This window comes from Canis lupus, chromosome 11 (genome assembly GCF_003254725.2).
Source record: "Canis lupus dingo isolate Sandy chromosome 11, ASM325472v2, whole genome shotgun sequence".
Taxonomy (NCBI): domain Eukaryota; kingdom Metazoa; phylum Chordata; class Mammalia; order Carnivora; family Canidae; genus Canis; species Canis lupus.
Window position 1 is genome coordinate 50746094 of NC_064253.1, and position 16323 is coordinate 50762416.

The 16323-nt window shown below is 53.8% G+C and overlaps 4 protein-coding genes across 7 annotated transcripts in view; 1 reads left to right on the forward strand and 3 right to left on the reverse strand.

The window, feature by feature from the left end:
* IL11RA (interleukin 11 receptor subunit alpha) overlaps positions 1–16323 on the forward strand; it is a 16869-nt gene continuing 546 nt past the window's right edge. The window contains exons 1-13 of one of the 3 annotated variants that reach the window (XM_035697148.2): positions 2–144; positions 3127–3226; positions 3517–3577; positions 4678–4847; positions 4988–5102; positions 5254–5286; positions 5372–5538; positions 6633–6796; positions 7612–7753; positions 8088–8207; positions 8314–8410; positions 8659–8741; positions 9252–9675. In XM_035697148.2, the coding sequence (XP_035553041.1) occupies positions 3127–3226; positions 3517–3577; positions 4678–4847; positions 4988–5102; positions 5254–5286; positions 5372–5538; positions 6633–6796; positions 7612–7753; positions 8088–8207; positions 8314–8410; positions 8659–8741; positions 9252–9268 (1269 nt within the window). In that variant the 5' untranslated portion in view covers positions 2–144 and the 3' untranslated portion in view covers positions 9269–9675. Of the gene's footprint in view, positions 145–1783; positions 1927–3126; positions 3227–3516; positions 3578–4677; positions 4848–4987; positions 5103–5253; positions 5287–5371; positions 5539–6632; positions 6797–7611; positions 7754–8087; positions 8208–8313; positions 8411–8658; positions 8742–9251; positions 9676–16323 lie in introns of those variants that run through there. The other 2 variants (XM_025432575.3, XM_025432574.3) reach the window with 2 other exon arrangements.
* Positions 9758–13646, reverse strand: CCL27 (C-C motif chemokine ligand 27). The gene is made up of 4 exons (XM_025432581.2): positions 13581–13646; positions 10410–10672; positions 10129–10261; positions 9758–9935 (listed from the first exon to the last, which is right to left on the reverse strand). The coding sequence occupies exons 2-4, from the start codon at positions 10477–10479 to the stop codon at positions 9779–9781; spliced, it is 360 nt and encodes a 119-aa protein (XP_025288366.1). The 5' UTR covers positions 10480–10672; positions 13581–13646; the 3' UTR covers positions 9758–9778.
* LOC112649983 (uncharacterized) lies at positions 13297–14294 on the reverse strand. The gene is made up of 4 exons (XM_025432584.3): positions 14229–14294; positions 13867–13934; positions 13581–13640; positions 13297–13459 (listed from the first exon to the last, which is right to left on the reverse strand). The coding sequence occupies exons 2-4, from the start codon at positions 13911–13913 to the stop codon at positions 13303–13305; spliced, it is 264 nt and encodes an 87-aa protein (XP_025288369.1). The 5' UTR covers positions 13914–13934; positions 14229–14294; the 3' UTR covers positions 13297–13302.
* The window catches only part of CCL19 (C-C motif chemokine ligand 19), a 20008-nt gene continuing 18208 nt past the window's right edge, over positions 14524–16323 (reverse strand). Inside the window, exons 2-3 of one of the 2 annotated variants that reach the window (XM_049116220.1) lie at positions 15529–15622; positions 14524–15438 (exon numbers count right to left, since the gene is read on the reverse strand). In XM_049116220.1, the coding sequence (XP_048972177.1) occupies positions 15251–15438; positions 15529–15622 (282 nt within the window). In that variant the 3' untranslated portion in view covers positions 14524–15250. The remainder of the gene's footprint in view (positions 15439–15528; positions 15623–16323) is intronic. The other variant, XM_049116221.1, reaches the window with a different exon arrangement.

A 16323-nucleotide genomic window follows, 5' to 3' on the forward strand; every position in this document is an offset into this window, starting at 1 on the left:
CCAGACCCCCTCCCTTTTCACCCCCGTCCCTCCATTGGTGCCTGGGCGGAGCCGCCCCCGCTGCTGGGGGCCCCGGGGCGGGAGGGAGTAGAGGCCGGGGCAGAGGGCGAGGGCGGAGGGCGCTGGCGGCGGAGGCCGCAGAAGGTGAGGCCTGGTGGGGCCGGCGGGAGTGAGAGAGGGAGCCTTGCCAGGAGAGGGCGGGGCTGGCTAGTGTGCGCTCTGAAGGGCCTAGACTGACTGATGGACTGTCAGTGTGTGCGTGGGACTGTGAGGCTGTGTGTGACGCTGTCAGTGTGTGGACCTGTAACTGAGTGTCACTGGGTGCAGCTGTCAACTAATCTGGCTGCGTGTGTTCAGTGTGCATGTGGTCGAGGCTGCATGTGGCTGTGCAAGTGTGGTGGTTCTGTGTTTGTGTCAATGTGCAGTTTTGGGTGAGAGACTGAGTTGTGTGTTTGTGTGTGAGAGGGCCTGTGACCACATGGGGCATGTGTTTTGGGAAGGTCTTTTTGGGGTTTAAGACTGTGTCTGTGTGAGAGTGGGTGGCTGGGTCTGTGTGTGTGTGTGTGTGTGTGTGTGTGTTTGTGTGTGGTTGTGTGACTTCAGCAGTAGCAGAGCCTGAGCGAGACTTGTTTTATGTGTGGGTCCTGGGTCCTGTGTTAGAGTGTGTGAGTGGAGCTGTGTTGTATCTTGGGGACCAACTTCAGTGGTCAGTGGGACTGACCTTTCTACCTAACGTCCAGCAAAAATAGACCCATCCCAACACACGTGTCTGCCCTTCCTTTCTGTGCTCTAGAATCCCTGTCTTTAGTCTACTGCTCCATAGTTTGTTTCCCTATCTCAGTTTCCTTTTATTTTGCTCCCCCTACTACTATCTTCCTAGAGCTGTCACTCATATGCATCTCCTCATAGTTTTATCTCCCCAGGTATCTCTGTGTATCTGCCTCTCACATCCTTGGCATCTCTGTCTCTCTCTGCACCCCTATTCCTAGCTCCCCTGTTCACCTCTGTCTCTTTGGCTTCATGGGGGCCTGGAGCAGTGATGAAATGTGGGGTCTGCTGTGCTAAGAGCTCCTTGGAAGATGGGACTTAAGCCATTATGAGGATTTGCTTTTAGGGAGTGCTGTGACCCCATCCCCGGGGCAGAGTGCTAAGTATATGTGTTTTCTGTCTGTATGAGGGTATGAATCTGAGTGAGGATGTCTGAGTGTATCCATGTGACTGAGTGGCTATATCTGAGAGTGTGTATCTGAGGATAAGTGTGGGTCTTGTGTATCTGGCACCAAGGGACCAAAGGCATTTCCTGGTGCTGGGGCCCAAAGAGTGGAGTGGGGAGGTAAGAAATGGCTGGAACGTCAGGGGCGGAGGGACTGGACTCCGGATTTTCTTTATACCCCCCCAACCTGGGCCTCCCTTTTCCTCAAAAAACAGCTAGCTATGCCCTAAGGAAATATTTGCTGGGGAGTGAAAAGAGTGGAGGCGTGAGTCTGCGTCTGATTTTTCATTTGGTTATGTCCACGTGTGTTCAAGGGAGTGTCTTTTTGTTGACTGTGCCTAGTGAGTCCATGCATGAATGTGGCTGGGTGAAAACATAGGGAATCACTCCCTGACGGGGACATAAGCAGCCCTCCTTTCCCTCTTGCTGGCCGTGGCTGTGCCTGTGGCTTCCTTTCCAGACTTTGGGGGAGGCCTCTTCCCTTCCCAGGGCCTCGGGTGGGAGGGGGGCGAAAGGGGAGGAGGGAGGAGGAAAGTGGGAGGTGGGGGCCTAGCTCAGGGCGGCTGAGCTCTAGGGCCCAGAGGGGCGGAGGAGGGAAGAGAAAGGAGGGGATGATTCTGGGGTCCCAGAACTGAGTGGAGCTGAGACGGGTGCTGTAGCTGGTGGGAGGAAGTCCTGGAGGCCATGGACATTCAGCCACTGGGATCACAGAGGTAGGGTGGGGCTCAACAGGGTAAATGTTGCTGGGGTACGGGGTGCGGGGGGGAGGGGGCGGGAAGCCATTAGACACATTCAGACAGATACACAGACACATGGACGCCCTTGTTCTGCTCTACTTGGGAGGAGTCTATGCTGTTCCTCTTCTGGAGCCCTTGCCTGCCTGGCTCTTTCCCTATCTGCTACTTTTCCTGTCCCCATGGCCACTTCCCCACTGCCTTTCTCATTTTGCTCTTCTCCCATCCAGAATCCCTCTCTCCTAGCATCCCCATAAGCAGTGGTTACCATACAAAAGACTTGGTTACCTCCTTTGCCTTTCTAGTTCTGTCCTAGCCCAGCCCTTCCCTCACTGAACCCCTACCACCTCCCAATCTTGACCTTGGAGCATCTCTTGGTCCTGTGGCCTCCACCCCAGGTCCCCTTCCCTGCAGGCTTCTAGATCCTTCAGCCTTCTCTCCCCTCCCCGACACCCTGTCTCCATCTCCTGGCTGCTTGCCCACCCCCAGCCTCTGGCAGCAGCCAAGGCATCTGGATCTGCTTAACTCTGCAGCCTCAGCCTGCACCCTAGCCCCATCCAGCCTCACAGGCTTGAGACCAACAAGATTCCAGAGTCAGGCCCAGATGAGTGGCCCAAGGAGCCAGGCCCAGGAGAGAAGAGACCTGGCAGCCAGAGGAGGGCTAAGCCTCCTGATAGGAATATAGCAGGGGCTCAGACCCACGGTGACAGGCCCCCACCCAAGGTTGGTGAAGGCTGTCTCAGGTAATCAGAGGCAATGACTAGTCCTGGGCCAGGTGGGGGTAGACACTGGAATTCCCAACAGCTGGGTTGGAGGAGTTAATGGGAGTGACTGAGCTGGTGCCAGCACTTGGTGCCAGGGGTGGGTGCCAAGGGTGGTGTGTGTGTGGTGGGGACTGCTGGCACAGCCTGTCGCCTCCGGCTTTTGTTCTGGGCCCTAGGCCCAGAGATGGAGGGTGTGAGTGTGCATGTGTGTGTGTTTGCATGTATGCACACGCAGCACTGGGTGTATGGTGGAAAAGGGGACCTTAGATCAGATCCCCTGATGTTTTCGGATATCCTTACCCCATGTGGTACCTAAGTTTTCTTCCTAGAAAGTCCCAGTTTAGAAGAGGAGGAGGCAGGCTTTAGCCTCCCATCTGGGAATGGGGGATTGCTGACCTTACCTTTCTCCCCACAGATGAGCAGCAGCTGCTCAGGGCTGAGCTGGGTCCTGCTGGCCGTGGCTGTAGCCCTGGTGTCCGCCGTCTCCCCCTGTCCCCAGGCCTGGGGCCCCCCAGGTGAGAAGAATCCTGCTATATGATGCTAACTCTGACTTTTGACTTGCCATCCTCACTGTGACCCTTTCCATGCCTAATCTGTGGCCCCCAACCCCTAACATCCAACCTGACAACATCCCCTCTCTACCCTGTCTTCTAACCTCTGTTTCCAGGTTATAACATGATGCTTTGACCCAATGACCCCATCCAGGGCTTAAGAGTCTGACCCTTATCCTGTCATGCTTGCTAATTGGGGGCTTGGATGGGAGAGAGGGAAAGGAAGAGCATCTCCTTAAAAGTGCCCTCCACAGGGGTCCAGTATGGGCAGCCTGGCAGGTCCATGACACTGTGTTGCCCTGGAGTGACTGCTGGGTAAGTGCCCCACCTGCCCATTGGCATTGGGCTGACACTCATGACCCTTTCTTGACTCTGTCCAGTCCTCATGCTCCTCCCATCCTTGCCCCTGTGTCTATAATCCTCACCTCTCCAGCTATCCTAACTCTCAAACCATCCTTATTCAACAGAAAATTTTAACCAACATGTATTGAGCACCTGCTGAGTCCCTGGTCTATTCTAGGCTCTGGGATCCAGCAGTGCACAAGCCTGGCAAGATGCCTGCCCTGGCAGAGGTTACATTCTAGTAGGACAGACAGATAATAAGCAAATACAAATCTTGCCGGGTAGTGGTAACTGCAGGGCAGAAAATCAAAGAAAAGTGATATGGAAGATGATAACTGATTGGTTACTTTTTATTGGTAATCTGAGAAGGCTTCTCTGAGGAGGTGACAGTGAAGCTAATTTCTGAAGGTCAGGAAAGAGGCAGACACGCACAGGTCGAGGTACAGGCATTCCTGACAGAGGGAACAGCTAGTGCAAATGCCCTGAGGTGTGAATGAGAGAGAGGCAGAGACACAGGCAGAGGGAGAGCAAGCTCCCTGTGGAGAGCCCAATGTGGGACTCGATCCCAGGACCCCAGGATCATGACCTGCACTCAACCAACCACTGAGCCACCCAGGCGTCCTGAGTTCAATACTCTTTTTTTTTAAATTAATTAATTAATTTATTTATTTATTTATGATAGTCATACAGAGAGAGAGAGAGAGGGAGAGACATAGGCAGAGGGAGAAGCAGGCTCCATGCACCGGGAGCCTGACGTGGGATTCGATCCTGGGTCTCCAGGATCGCGTCCTGGGCCAAAGGCAGGCGCCAAACTGCTGCGCCACCCAGGGATCCCTCAATACTCTTGAATAGCAAGAAGATCAATGTGACCGGAGGGTAGTGGGGAGGAGAGGGAAGACAGGGAGGAGCTGAAGAAGGAAAGGAAGGCAAGGCTAGGTCACCAGGGGCTTTGTCAGCTCCTGGACTTAAAGGACTCTGGGTTTTATTGCAAGCACAGTGAGAAGCCAATGGAGAGCTGTGGCATGGCTTATGCTTTAAATCTTCCCTCTATCATCACCTCATCTCACCCCCAGGGCTCCGGTGTCCTGGTTTCGGGATGGGGAGACAAGGCTGCTCCAGGGACCTGACTCTGGGCTAGGGCATGAACTGGTCTTGGCCCAGGCAGACAGCACTGACGAAGGCACCTACATCTGCCGGACCCTGGATGGTGCACTCGGGGGCATTGTGACCCTACAGCTGGGCTGTGAGTTGGGGAGGGAGTGTTGGGTGGCAGTAATGAGACAAGGCAAGGCACACCTGAGGGAAACTAGGCCCTGAGTAAGCCTTCTAGGATGGGAAGGACCTGGGGACTTCTCAGACTCCAGTTGCACCTTCTGCCTCTAGACCCCCCAGCCCGCCCTGTTGTCTCCTGCCAAGCAGCTGACTATGAGAACTTCTCCTGCACTTGGAGTCCCAGTCAGGTCAGCGGTTTACCCACCCGCTACCTCACCTCCTACAGGTGTGTGCATGATTGGGTATGTGTGCCTCTACATTTGGGTGTACAGGCACAACATGGGTATGGGAGGCATTGAGGGAGATCCTGAGGAAGGCCTTAGAGAGGGGGAGGATTCTCATTTCCTTCCTGACCTCCGATGGCCCCTCCCTGCCAGGAAGAAGACTGTACCGGGAGCTGATGGCCAGAGGTAGGATATAAGGGAGAGGCTGGGGGCTCCAGTTGGATCCCACAATAAGCATTGCCAAAGCTCAAGACCACATCCTGTCTCCTAGGATGAGTCCGTCCACAGGGCCCTGGCCATGCCCACAGGATCCCCCAGGGGCTGCCCGCTGTGTAGTTCATGGGGCAGAGTTCTGGAGCCAGTACCGAATAAATGTGACTGAGGTGAACCCCCTGGGGACCAGCACACGCCTGCTGGATGTGAGCTTGCAGAGCATCTGTGAGTACCTGTTCCTACTGATCCCTCAGATCCTCACTTCAGAGACCCCAAATGGACTCCAGAGTACAAATAGCCTGATACAGAACCTCCCCCTGCTAGAGCTCCCTCTTGACACAGACCCCATTTTAGGACACAGTTTCCGTGGAGACTAAGAAACCAAAGAGATTGGAGCCCAGGAGGCACAGTTACCTCAGCCTCTAGAGGCTGCTGCCACAACCCCTCCTGGTTTCCTAGGCCACAAATCCTTACAGGTACCTGGCCCCAGAGCTGCCTCTCAGCTTCTAGGCTCTGTGCTGATGGCAGCCGTATCTCATGTCCTCCCTACCCAGTGTAAGCCCTTGCTGGCTCCTCTTTCCTTTTTTTTTTTTTTTTTAAGATTTTATTTATTTATTCATGAGAGACACAGAGAGAGAGACAGAGACATAGGTAGAGGGAGAAGAAGGCTCCATGCAGGGAGCCCGATGTGGGACTTGATCCCAGGATCCCGGGATCATGACCTGAGCCGAAGGCGAAGTAGACACTCAACTACTGAGCCTCCCAGGCGTTACCTCTCTTTCCTTTTGGTCTGTATGTAAGAGGGGGGAACTAAAGCTCTAGCTAAAATTTAGACTCATTAATTTTCTTCCTTGAATGGAAAGTAGAATCATTCTAATTCACTAAACAAATAGTTCAAAAACCGATCTCCAGATTTTAGCTCATTTTTTACAAAATATTAAATAAATAAACAAACAAACAAATAATAGGAGCAGAGGGAGAGGGACAAGCAGACTCCTTCTCTACGCTGAGCCTGGAGCCTGATGTGGGCCCAATCCCATGACCTTGAGATCATGACCCAAGCCCAACCAACTGAGCCACCCAGAGGCATCCCAACTCATTTTATAATGGGGATGACAGACAAGTACTGAGCCCAATGGATGATTAAGCTTAAGATTTCCCCAAACCCCTTGGAAGTACCTCCCTCAAAAAAAGAAAAAAAAAAAAGGAAGTACCTCCCTCAAGCACCTTTAGGCACACACCCACCTTCCCTTGGGAGGTGGTGAGGAAGGGATGGTTACCTGTTGACTGTCCTGACTTTGTGTCTCTACCACCCTCAGTGCGCCCTGACCCACCCCAGGGGCTTCGGGTAGAGTCGGTACCTGGCTACCCCCGCCGACTGCGTGCCAGCTGGACGTACCCTGCCTCCTGGCCCCGCCAGCCCCACTTTCTTCTCAGGTTCCGACTGCAGTACCGTCCAGCTCAGCATCCAGCCTGGTCCACGGTGAGGCCTGGAGTGTGTCCCAATCTGGGGGCTCTTTGTTCTGCCTCTGGTTTTATGTTCCTGGTTATTCTGCATGGCTTTCTGGTACACTGGCAGTTCACCAGAGCCCTGTCACCTCCCCTAGTAGAGTGGCCTCCATGGGTGAGCCTGTGTGAGGGGTGCTGGGGTTGCAGCAGGGCCCAACAGGTCTAGTCTCTGCCCTGTGGGACTGTTACTGATGTAAATCCATCTGTGGGAAGATAGGAGTGGCTTTTTACAAATAACATTTCTAGGGAAAGGAGTGCCTGGCACCCAGGGGCACAGCCTCAGACAAACATTCGTATACCCAGATAAGAACAGCAGTAAATTACTCTCTCTGAAGTTGTTAAAGTCTGGCTAACTGGCTAATATCGAGTCTGGGGAGCAGCTGCCTCAGATAATGATCAATATTTTTTGAGCCTTGTCTGCCCACCAGGCACCATACTACACATTTTACATGCATTATCTTATTCAGGTATATTCACCTCTATTTTACAAATGAAGAAACCAAGGTACAGAGCAGCCCAAGGTCACTCAGTAAGTGGTACAGCAAAGATTTGAACCCAGGCAGCCTGATGACACATCCTGTCTATATAACTACTGTGCACTTTTGTCTTCCAAAAACTAGGTGTAGATCTGACACCACAAGCCACCCCACGTGAGGCCCAGATGGCCCCACCAGTCTGACAGGGATAGAACTGGGAGGAATGGGTACTCTTTGCTGACTGAGGCTGGGGGCAGATAGGCTTAGCCTTTACAACCAGGATAATGGGCCAAGGTACCATCTTCATTCCCAGGTAGAGCCGGCTGGATTGGAGGAGGTGATCACGGACGCCGTGGCTGGGCTGCCCCATGCTGTACGGGTTAGTGCCCGGGACTTTCTGGATGCTGGCACTTGGAGCGCCTGGAGTCCCGAGGCCTGGGGGACTCCAAGTACCGGTGAGAGACTGAGCCCAGGGCATGGGCAGAGGGCCCATCCCACAGCATCCATTGGCTGGACGGGTGTGCGAATAGGCTGCATGCACATGTCCTGCCACACAGGCGTGGCAGTTGAGGTCTTGGTATTTAGCCTTGGTTGCCTGCAGCCACACCCCGGGTTAAGCCCTTCCCCTCAATCTCTACCTCTGTTAAGTCTCCAGAAGCTGGCTCTACCCTTTCAGCTTCCACCTCCTGGGCATCCATGTTCAATCCAGGCCCTGGCCTCACCTGGCAGGCCCTTTCTTCCTCTCCCAACCTGTGTGGACAATTTTCCTCAGGTTTTGCCTCCCTTCAGGGTCCCTACCAAAGGAGATACCAGCTGGAGGACAGCCACGGAAGCAGCTGGAGGAGGAGCCTCAGGCAGACAGCCCCACTCCCCCCAGGCCCTCACTCTTGCCAGACCCACGGCCACTTGGTAAGCTTGGACAGGTAAACATAGGTAGTATAGGACAGGAAAGCCCCAGAGAGAAAGGGTTTAGTCAGGCAGCCTTACACTGACAGTAGCATGTGACCCTCCTCAGACCAGAGAGATCCCTTGGAGCAGATAGCAGTGCTGGCATCTTTGGGAATCTTCTCTTTCCTGGGACTGGCAGCTGGGGCCCTGGCACTGGGGCTCTGGTAAGTAACTGCCATTGGTCCCTCAAATTCTGATCCCACACAGATGTTCTGATATCCACAGACCACACCTATTCCCACCCTTCATGATTTCCCAGTGAAACTTTCTGATTCTGGGAAGATTCCCCCCCTCCCCTCCAACTCCCATTATTTTCACTGATTTCTCTCCCAACCCTTTACTAATATACTGTTTTGGAGGAGACAGAGGTGCCCTGCATTGTCAGGGAGACAGCTGCCTTTTTGTGCTCCAGGCTGAGACTGAGACCAGATGGGAAGGCCAGACCCCAAAAACCTGGGTTCTTGGCTCCAGTGATTCCAGTGGACAAGCTTCCAGGTAAGTAGGATATCTAGGAGGTTTGGACTCAGAGATGTGTGCCCTCATTTCGAGTGTCTGGATTAAGAGCCAGATGCTCTAGTCATTATAAGGATGTTGGGGAATCAGAGTTGGGTCACTTCATTCTTATGTCTGAGCTCAGAGATGGACCTTTCATTCTTGAGTCCTTGGGCTCAGAATGGGGTCTCTTCCTTCTCTCACATGGTATTGGGGTTCCTAGATGGCCCCCCCTCATTTTCAGGGTGTTAAGCTCAGACCTGGATATCTATCCTGATTCTTGGGGTATCTTAGATCAGACCTGGGTCTCCTCCCTCATTCTTGATGTACCTGGGCCTAGAACTAGGAACACTTCTTCATCTTCAGGGTGTTGGGATTCAATTAGAGCTAGGCTCCCCTATTCATTCTTGGAGTGTTGGGCTCAGAGCTGGGTCCCCTCCCTCATTCTCAGGGTGTCTGGGCTAATAGATCTAGTCCTATTATCTCCCTTGATTTGCCTCCTGCTTCTTCTAGGAGCCCCAAACCTGTAGATGACCCAGGAGGGCTTCAGCTGATTCCACCTATAACTCTGTCTTGCTGGTGTGGATGGACAGACAGATAGAAACCAGGCAGAATAGTAGATCCCCATGGAGGCAGGGGGGCGGGAGTGGTCTCAGCTGGAGGTTCTGTTTGGAGACTATTTCTATCAGATTGTTCGAAACTTGCCAGCTGAAAGGTGCCTGGACTTCTCATTTCATCTCAGAGTTGGAGGTCCACCTGAGGAATGTGTGTAGATATGTATGTTTGTGTCCATGTGTGCCCATGTGTATGTGAAATAGGAACATGTGTTCTCCAAATGTATGCATGTAGGTGCCTGGGGAGTATCTGTGGCTCCTTGGCGCTTGGCTTTGCCCCTGGAGGGGTTTGTGAAGATGTGAATAAAGAGAATGAAGAGGTTCTTCTGTTTATTGACATGTCTCCCAGTCTCAGAGTCAGGACTCACAGGAGAATGCACAGAAGTTGGAAACCACAGTAAGAAATTGTTGTCCAATGCTGCTTTATTATTTTGGCTGGTGGGGGCCCTGGTCCATTTTCCTTGTCAGCCCCAAATTCAGGTTAGGTAGAGTCCCCTGGAGTCTCCTCCCTTGGCGCTCAAACCACCGAGCCAGGCTGCGATTCTGAGGGTGGATGCAGACACTGCGTCGAGACAGGTGAAGCCTGGGGAAGGAAAGGTCCAAAGCCAGTCATAGCTTGGGGATGAGGTTAGGGGTCCAAAGATTAGGGCAAAGGCTAGATGAAAACCCGAGTCAGCATCAGAATTAGCAACTGGGGTTGGGGTTGGGATCAGCATCAGGGGTTGGAACTGAGGTCAGAGTTAGGGGTCAGTAGGAGGGGCCGGGGCAGAGCTCACACGAAGGCCTGGAGGTGGCAGTCCCCATTGGCTTCCTGCAGTTCCACCCGGATGACCCTCCTCAGTAGCTTGTTCGAGAGTGGCTGGCGGTAGAGCTGAGTACAGCAGGTAATGCTGGGTGGCAGTGGCAGTGCTAGGGGACAATGGGGCCATGTGTTTTAGAGGGCTCCTGACCCAAAACCCTGCAATCAGCTGGAGGAAGGACTTCCCGGGTCCCTTTCCCTCCATCCCATTCAAATCTAGGGCAAATCCCTGGCCTTCTAGACCCCCTAAGCACTCACCTGCTCCAGGGTCTGGGCTTAGTAGCAACAGTAGCAGCAGGAGGCTGCTAGTAGATGATGGCCCCTTCATGCTTCTCAGCCTGGATACTTCTCTCTCCTCCTCCTCTCCTACCTTTTATTTAGGTGCCTTTTACCTGAGGCACCAGATGAGTCAGAGGCAGGTGAAGATGTATTGCTCATCCTGTGACATTCCTGGGCCCTAATTGCCTCAGACCCCTTCCTCTTCTAGGGCTGCCATTTCCCATGGCTTCTAGACAGAGAAGCTGGAGAGAGGGGTAGTGCATGATGTGAAGACTGATGGTGCAGTGACCAAGTAAGGGTACCTAGGTATCCACAGTGGCATCCAATGATGGATATTCACACTCACATATCCACAGTCACACTGAATCACACCTCAATCACTCAGTCACCCTTACTTACATGGTTAGACAACCAAAGACAGAATCACAGAGCCCCAGTTGTACTCAAAGTCCCACTCCCACAGTTGTGTCTTCATAATCATTCAATCACACAACTATACGAGCACACACAAATTCTGATAGGGAAATTGTGGGTGGGGTGGGAATAGAGGGCAGGCCGGCACCAACTTGCCTTCATCTTCCCCCCTCTACTTCCTGCCCTAGCCTGCCTTTCTTATCAGGAGAAATTGATGGGAAGGGGGTCCCTAAAGCAAGCCCTTTTGGCTGAGGATGAGTCTTGGCTGGGACAGTCACATCCAGAGTGAGAAGCTGGGTCCTACTACTAGGGTAACTTCGGGATGTTGAGGAGTGGGCTGCTTTCCCCAAGGAGATGAGACAGGGAGGAAGGATGGAGTGGGTAAGGTGGGAAGATGAGAGAAGATAAAGTTCTTTGGTGCCAGGTTGCTGCTGTCAAACAGACTCAAGAAATCTTACCTTCCTGTCTAGTCCTGTCCCAGAAATGCCAGCCTCTTGCCAGCAGGGGCCTGGAGTTTCCAGAATCAATCCTGGCTTATTGAGACATCAGACTCAGAGCTTAATTACCTCTCTTTTGTTCTATTCAAATTCCTCTCCCTGGTCCCAGGTCCCAGGCCCAGTAGCACACCCCTCAGCCCCAACCCAACCCTTATACATTATGCATCCCCTCCTCTTGCTAAAACCCCAACCTCTTTATCTCCTTCCTATCTCTTCTCTCTTTGATCCCCTTCCCAGGCCTCACTCTCTTCTTCCCCTTACTCCCTAAAGCAAAAGTCTTCCTCCTCCTCTGTCCTTTCCAAAAAGCTGGGAACTACCTATGGTGGGGCAAGCTGCTAAGTTTTGTGCCCCTGGCACCTTGAAGAGTTTCCCACTCCTGGTCTGGGGATTTCAACCCTCAAGTCTTCCTCTGTGTTTGAAACATAAACTGAGTCATAACCCAGAAATCTAGACCTTATCTGGTTGTTGCCAGGGTGCCTTCTGCAGCCTTCTGCTCTGTGGCCAGCTATCCACTAGGGGCAGGCCTTCTCTTGAGATGGGGACGCAAACCTATCCTGGGCATCTTTGTGCTGCAGGGCTGCTGAAACAATCAGGAGAGACCATCAGTTTCAAGAGTTAGAACTAGTCCACGCATGCTGGGAAGCCCACTCAAGCTTCTCCTTCCTGTCCAGGGTGAGGCTTGAAGGCCTTTTCCTGGAGTTTGTCTTGGGGATACTCAGGAATTCTGACAGTGTCCTGGTATGGTGCAGGCCCAGGGCTGGAGAGGGTACTCCACTTTTGATAGGTGTAGACAAGGAAATGGCTCAAGAGCCTGGATCCATCCTTGAAGGTGACTGCAACCCAGAGGTCACTCATCTTGAACTGCTAATACCAGAGGCCTTAGCGTCTCTCTCCTACCCTCCAGTCTGGATTTGTGCCCCAAAGCTTGGGTGCAGCTTTTGAGGTGCCATTTACTTATCACAGATCTCCATCAGCTGATTGTCTGCTACATACTTTGTGGTATTCCTGGACCAATCAGTCCAGATACCTGGGAAGGCAAGAATGAATTCTTCTGGGTTATGCACCCATCTCTCCCCTTTGGCTATTCCAAAAATAGGGCCAAGTCTTCACCCCAGCCACAATCTGCTGAGGCAGGGGCAGCCCCCAGGCTGAAAGTTAGCTTTGCCCCCACCCATAAACAGGGCCTTCTCTTTAACTTAATTTTCTGGTGCCTTTTCTGGTGCTGGACCCAGTCCCTTAACTGAAAGCAGGCCCACTAGGGGGCCCTCACCCTCAGCACTTTAGGAGCTAGAGGGTCTCAGGTCAACTAGGTGACAAGACAGAAAGGGGTGGCAGGGAGCCATGGCCTTTGGGTTTTCCTAGAGACATAGCAAGAACTGCTAGGTAAGCTGATGCCAAGTATCTTTAAACCTGGGAAAGACTGGGAGAGTCGGAAGTTGCAGTATTTAGGAAAGATCTCCAGCAGTCCCAAGTCAGTCTCCAGTGGCAGGCTGAGAGAGTCAGCGTCTAGGAATCTTACCCTCCTCTCACAGCCTACTTTCTACAACTCTGGGCTTAAAATAGTTTATATTCACTCTCATTAAAAGATTCTCCAGACCCTTGGCAAAGTCCCGTCTAGGAGGAAGGTGGAACACATCGACGTGGGGATAAGGCTGGGAGGAAGAGTGGGACAGGGCTATTTAGTTCCTTGCACATAGGCTATTTACAGCGAAGTGTGTATCCCCGGGATGTGTGTGTTTGGAGGGGATAAGAGGGGTTAGGTGGCAGAAGGCAGTCAATGACCATAATGGGAGGCCTGACACTGATGAGGGATCCTTAGTAATAACGGGGGCCTGGATAAGGAAGGGCATCTATCAGGGAGGGAGGCCCTGTCAGTAACGAAAAGCAGGCGTGTAGAGGGCCTCCCAGCCCGAATGGTGGCAGCGGCGACAAAGTCAGGAGGGCAGCACGGTGGCTTCGGTTTAAATCTTTAATGCACCGGCTGGCTGGGCAGTGGCGGTGGGGGTGCGGCGGGGGAGGCCGCGACCCGAGCGCTGGGGGGCAGGGCCCAGGCCGCTTGACAGACAGCTCATCAGGCCTCGCAGAGGCTCCAGCTTCTGCTCCCGGGGATGCGCCGAGCTGTGGGGCAATCCGACACCGGCATGAGGCAGGGATGGGACTCCCGGGCTCCCCCCATCCACCCTCCAGAGGCTGAGCCTCGTATGCCCCGGGCGGGCCCGCGGTGTCGCAGCCCCCTCACCTCCGGTCCCTCCGCCACATGCGCAGCCAGGGGAAAAAGTAGAAGCAACCCCAGTAGATCCTGCGGAGAGAAGGCCGGGCGGGGCGGGGCGGGGCTGACCCACAGACTCCGCCGCTCCGCCGCCTCGCCCCCCTCTCGGAAGGCTCCGCCCCGCCCTTTAGAGGCGGTTCCCTCCGCAGCCCCCGCCCCCCGAGGGGCCCCACGCCTCCCGCCCGCGGAGAACTTGCGCCCTCCCCCCACCCCAGAGCCGCTAGGTTCCTCCTCCGCAGAACCCGCCTCCACTCACTCCTCCTCCGCCTCCAGCGCCACCTCGTATCTCCTCAATCCCGACATGTCCAGGGCTCCGAACGTCTCCTGCGGAGCGGCATGATTGGATCAAGGATTCCCCAACCCCGGGTCCCCTTCTCTGTCATTCTCAGGACCGGTCTGACCTGTTCTCAGGTAATCTGAGGCAGGTGCCCCCGGGAAGCCTCATGCCACATTGGGACAGGGTGGGATTGAAGAATTGGGAGGCACCAGACGTTAAGGAATTAGGAGGTCGGTCACCTCGGGGGCCTGGGGCATTTAGGGGGGCAGGTCGAAAGGCTCTGCGGTCATGGACCTGGGATATTTGGGGCCCCGGGTGAGGATTTCGGGGGCTGGGATCACCTGGAGGGGGGCTGAGGGGTCGGCGCAGCCTAAACTCCCGCCCTCCCTGGCTCCACCCCGGAAACAGACCGTTACCGTTACGTCATAGGGACTCCGTCGCGCACCTGGGGTGGGGCTTGCCTATTACCCGGAAGGGGCGAAGTCTGAGCGCTTCTGCGGAGGAGGCGGGGCCAAAGTGTCACGTTGGAGGTGGAGCCAGGGCCCGTCTATCGCTAAAGGGGCGGAGTCGCCCCTTATTACTAGAATGCGGGCAGAGCTCAGGACTCTCTTTGCGAGAGATAGAGTCAGATTTTGGAGCTCTCTTCCTGGAAACCTCAGCCGCAGGCAGCAAGATAAGAGCTTTGGGACGTTATCCAGTACTGTTTTCCCTGTCCGCTCTCCTCTTTCTTTGCCCTCTGCCCTGCCATTTGTATGACCCTGGGCTGAGGAGGAATAGGTCTCCAGAGAGGGCCCAGCCCAGATGGAGCAGACTACAGAAGTACTTGATGTGTGAGTGGCCTTGGCCAAGTCACTTAATGGCCAGAGGGTCACAGCCCTTTCTCTCTGAGCTGAAATTTATCTTCCTGTGACTTATGTCCCTACATTCATTCATTCAACAAATGTAACAGGCTAGGAATGGGTATACAGCAGTAGAGAAGACATCATTACAGTAAACATTAGCACACTGGTTGGAGGCAATAGAGGGTGCTCCAATAGAGCCCAGAGAGCACAATTAACCCTGTGTAGGAGGTTGGAAATAGCTGCCCCAGTTAGTCTGCGGAGGCAGGAAGAGAGCCTTCTGGCTGGACTGTAGGGGAGAGAGTGACCAGAAATAAGGGAAGTGCAAGTTCCCTCATGCTGAAGTGTGGAAAACGGATACAACTACTCTCTCCCCCCATCCCACCTTTCTCCTTCTACGTCTCTTTCTGCATGGGCCACAAATGAGATTGCAGACAGATCCATGGGTACCAGTAGGGCTTTATTGGAAGCATTGCAGTCTGAGTGTGGAGGAGAAGCTATGCTTCTGGCACACTCATCCCTGCTCACACACTCACACTCACATTGACATTCCAGGCCCTGAGGTAACTGCGCCAGGTCTGGTGCAAAGTTGCTGGAGGGCTGGTTTCCCTTCTGATCTTTGGTTCCTCAGGGCTGCAGTGATTCACATCCCTTCTCTCAGACACACCACTCCTTCTGGGGCTGTCCTGGGCTAACTGCTGTGGCCCTTGTTCTAGGGGAGGAAGGAGAGTCAAGGTCATGGGTTGGGGTCTTGGGCAGGGGCTCTGAGGGAGGAGGCAGGGCTGGGGAGGGCTGGGCTTGCCTTTGCAGAGTTCTTCTGCAGTTTCCGGATGATGCGGTCCACCCAGGGCTGGTCTGGGGGTGCACAGAGCTGGCGACCCTTCAGTGTGGTGAATCTGGAGTCAGAGGTCAGAGAGAACACAGTCCTCTCAGCATAGTAAACTTGGAATCAGAAGGAATGGAACATCCTGTAACCCAGCTTCCTGGCAGGCCCTGGTGTGAGGGGCAGAGGCTGAGGACCACATTTGGGAACCTGTTTCAGGGGCTTCCTTGTGGGGAGGAGCTTGGCAAGGAGAAGAGAAGTAAGATGATGAGTGGAGGCCCCAGGTGATGGAGGAGGTGATTGGGAGAGGAAGAGACTGGTTACTCTTCAGTACCCCCTACCCCAAGACAACAGTACCCTGCAGCCATCATTGAGAAGGAGATAGGAACAAAAAGTCACCAAAAATGTTCCTGGGAATTGGATATTGGTTATTGGCATCACTCAGAGCTGGAGGGGGGCAGGTGGTGGTAGTGTAAGGGTTAGTTAGGGCTTGAGGGACTTTTAGGTGGGAAGACCATGGCCCTGACTAGAACTCAGGATGCCTGGTGCCCACTGCCTATAGCTTTAGTGTTCCTCTCTTTTCCATCCTTGTGCACCATCCTCTTCTTCCTCTGGAAACTTAGGCTAAAGAAGGTAGAGCCTCTAAAGAGAATGGCAGTCAGAGGCCCCAGGACTCATCCAGGTACTGACACAGGACTGCCAGGGGCACAGGCACATCTATATCACACGGGTACACACATGAGTCATGGGCACATTCACACCCCACAAGTCTGT

Excerpts from the sequence above, each read along its gene's own strand:
- LOC112649983 (XM_025432584.3), bottom strand. The coding sequence starts at position 13,913 with ATGTCGGGATTGAGGAGATACGAGGTGGCGCTGGAGGCGGAGGAGGA. Across the intron at positions 13,641-13,866 it reads GCGCTGGAGGCGGAGGAGGA|GATCTACTGGGGTTGCTTCT; the intron begins GTGAGTGGAGGC and ends TTCTCTCCGCAG. Across the intron at positions 13,460-13,580 it reads ATGTGGCGGAGGGACCGGAG|CTCGGCGCATCCCCGGGAGC; the intron begins GTGAGGGGGCTG and ends ATTGCCCCACAG.
- CCL27 (XM_025432581.2), bottom strand. The coding sequence starts at position 10,479 with ATGAAGGGGCCATCATCTACTAGCAGCCTCCTGCTGCTACTGTTGCTA. Across the intron at positions 10,262-10,409 it reads AAGCCCAGACCCTGGAGCAG|CACTGCCACTGCCACCCAGC; the intron begins GTGAGTGCTTAG and ends ATTGTCCCCTAG. Across the intron at positions 9,936-10,128 it reads TGCCACCTCCAGGCCTTCGT|GCTTCACCTGTCTCGACGCA; the intron begins GTGAGCTCTGCC and ends TTCCTTCCCCAG.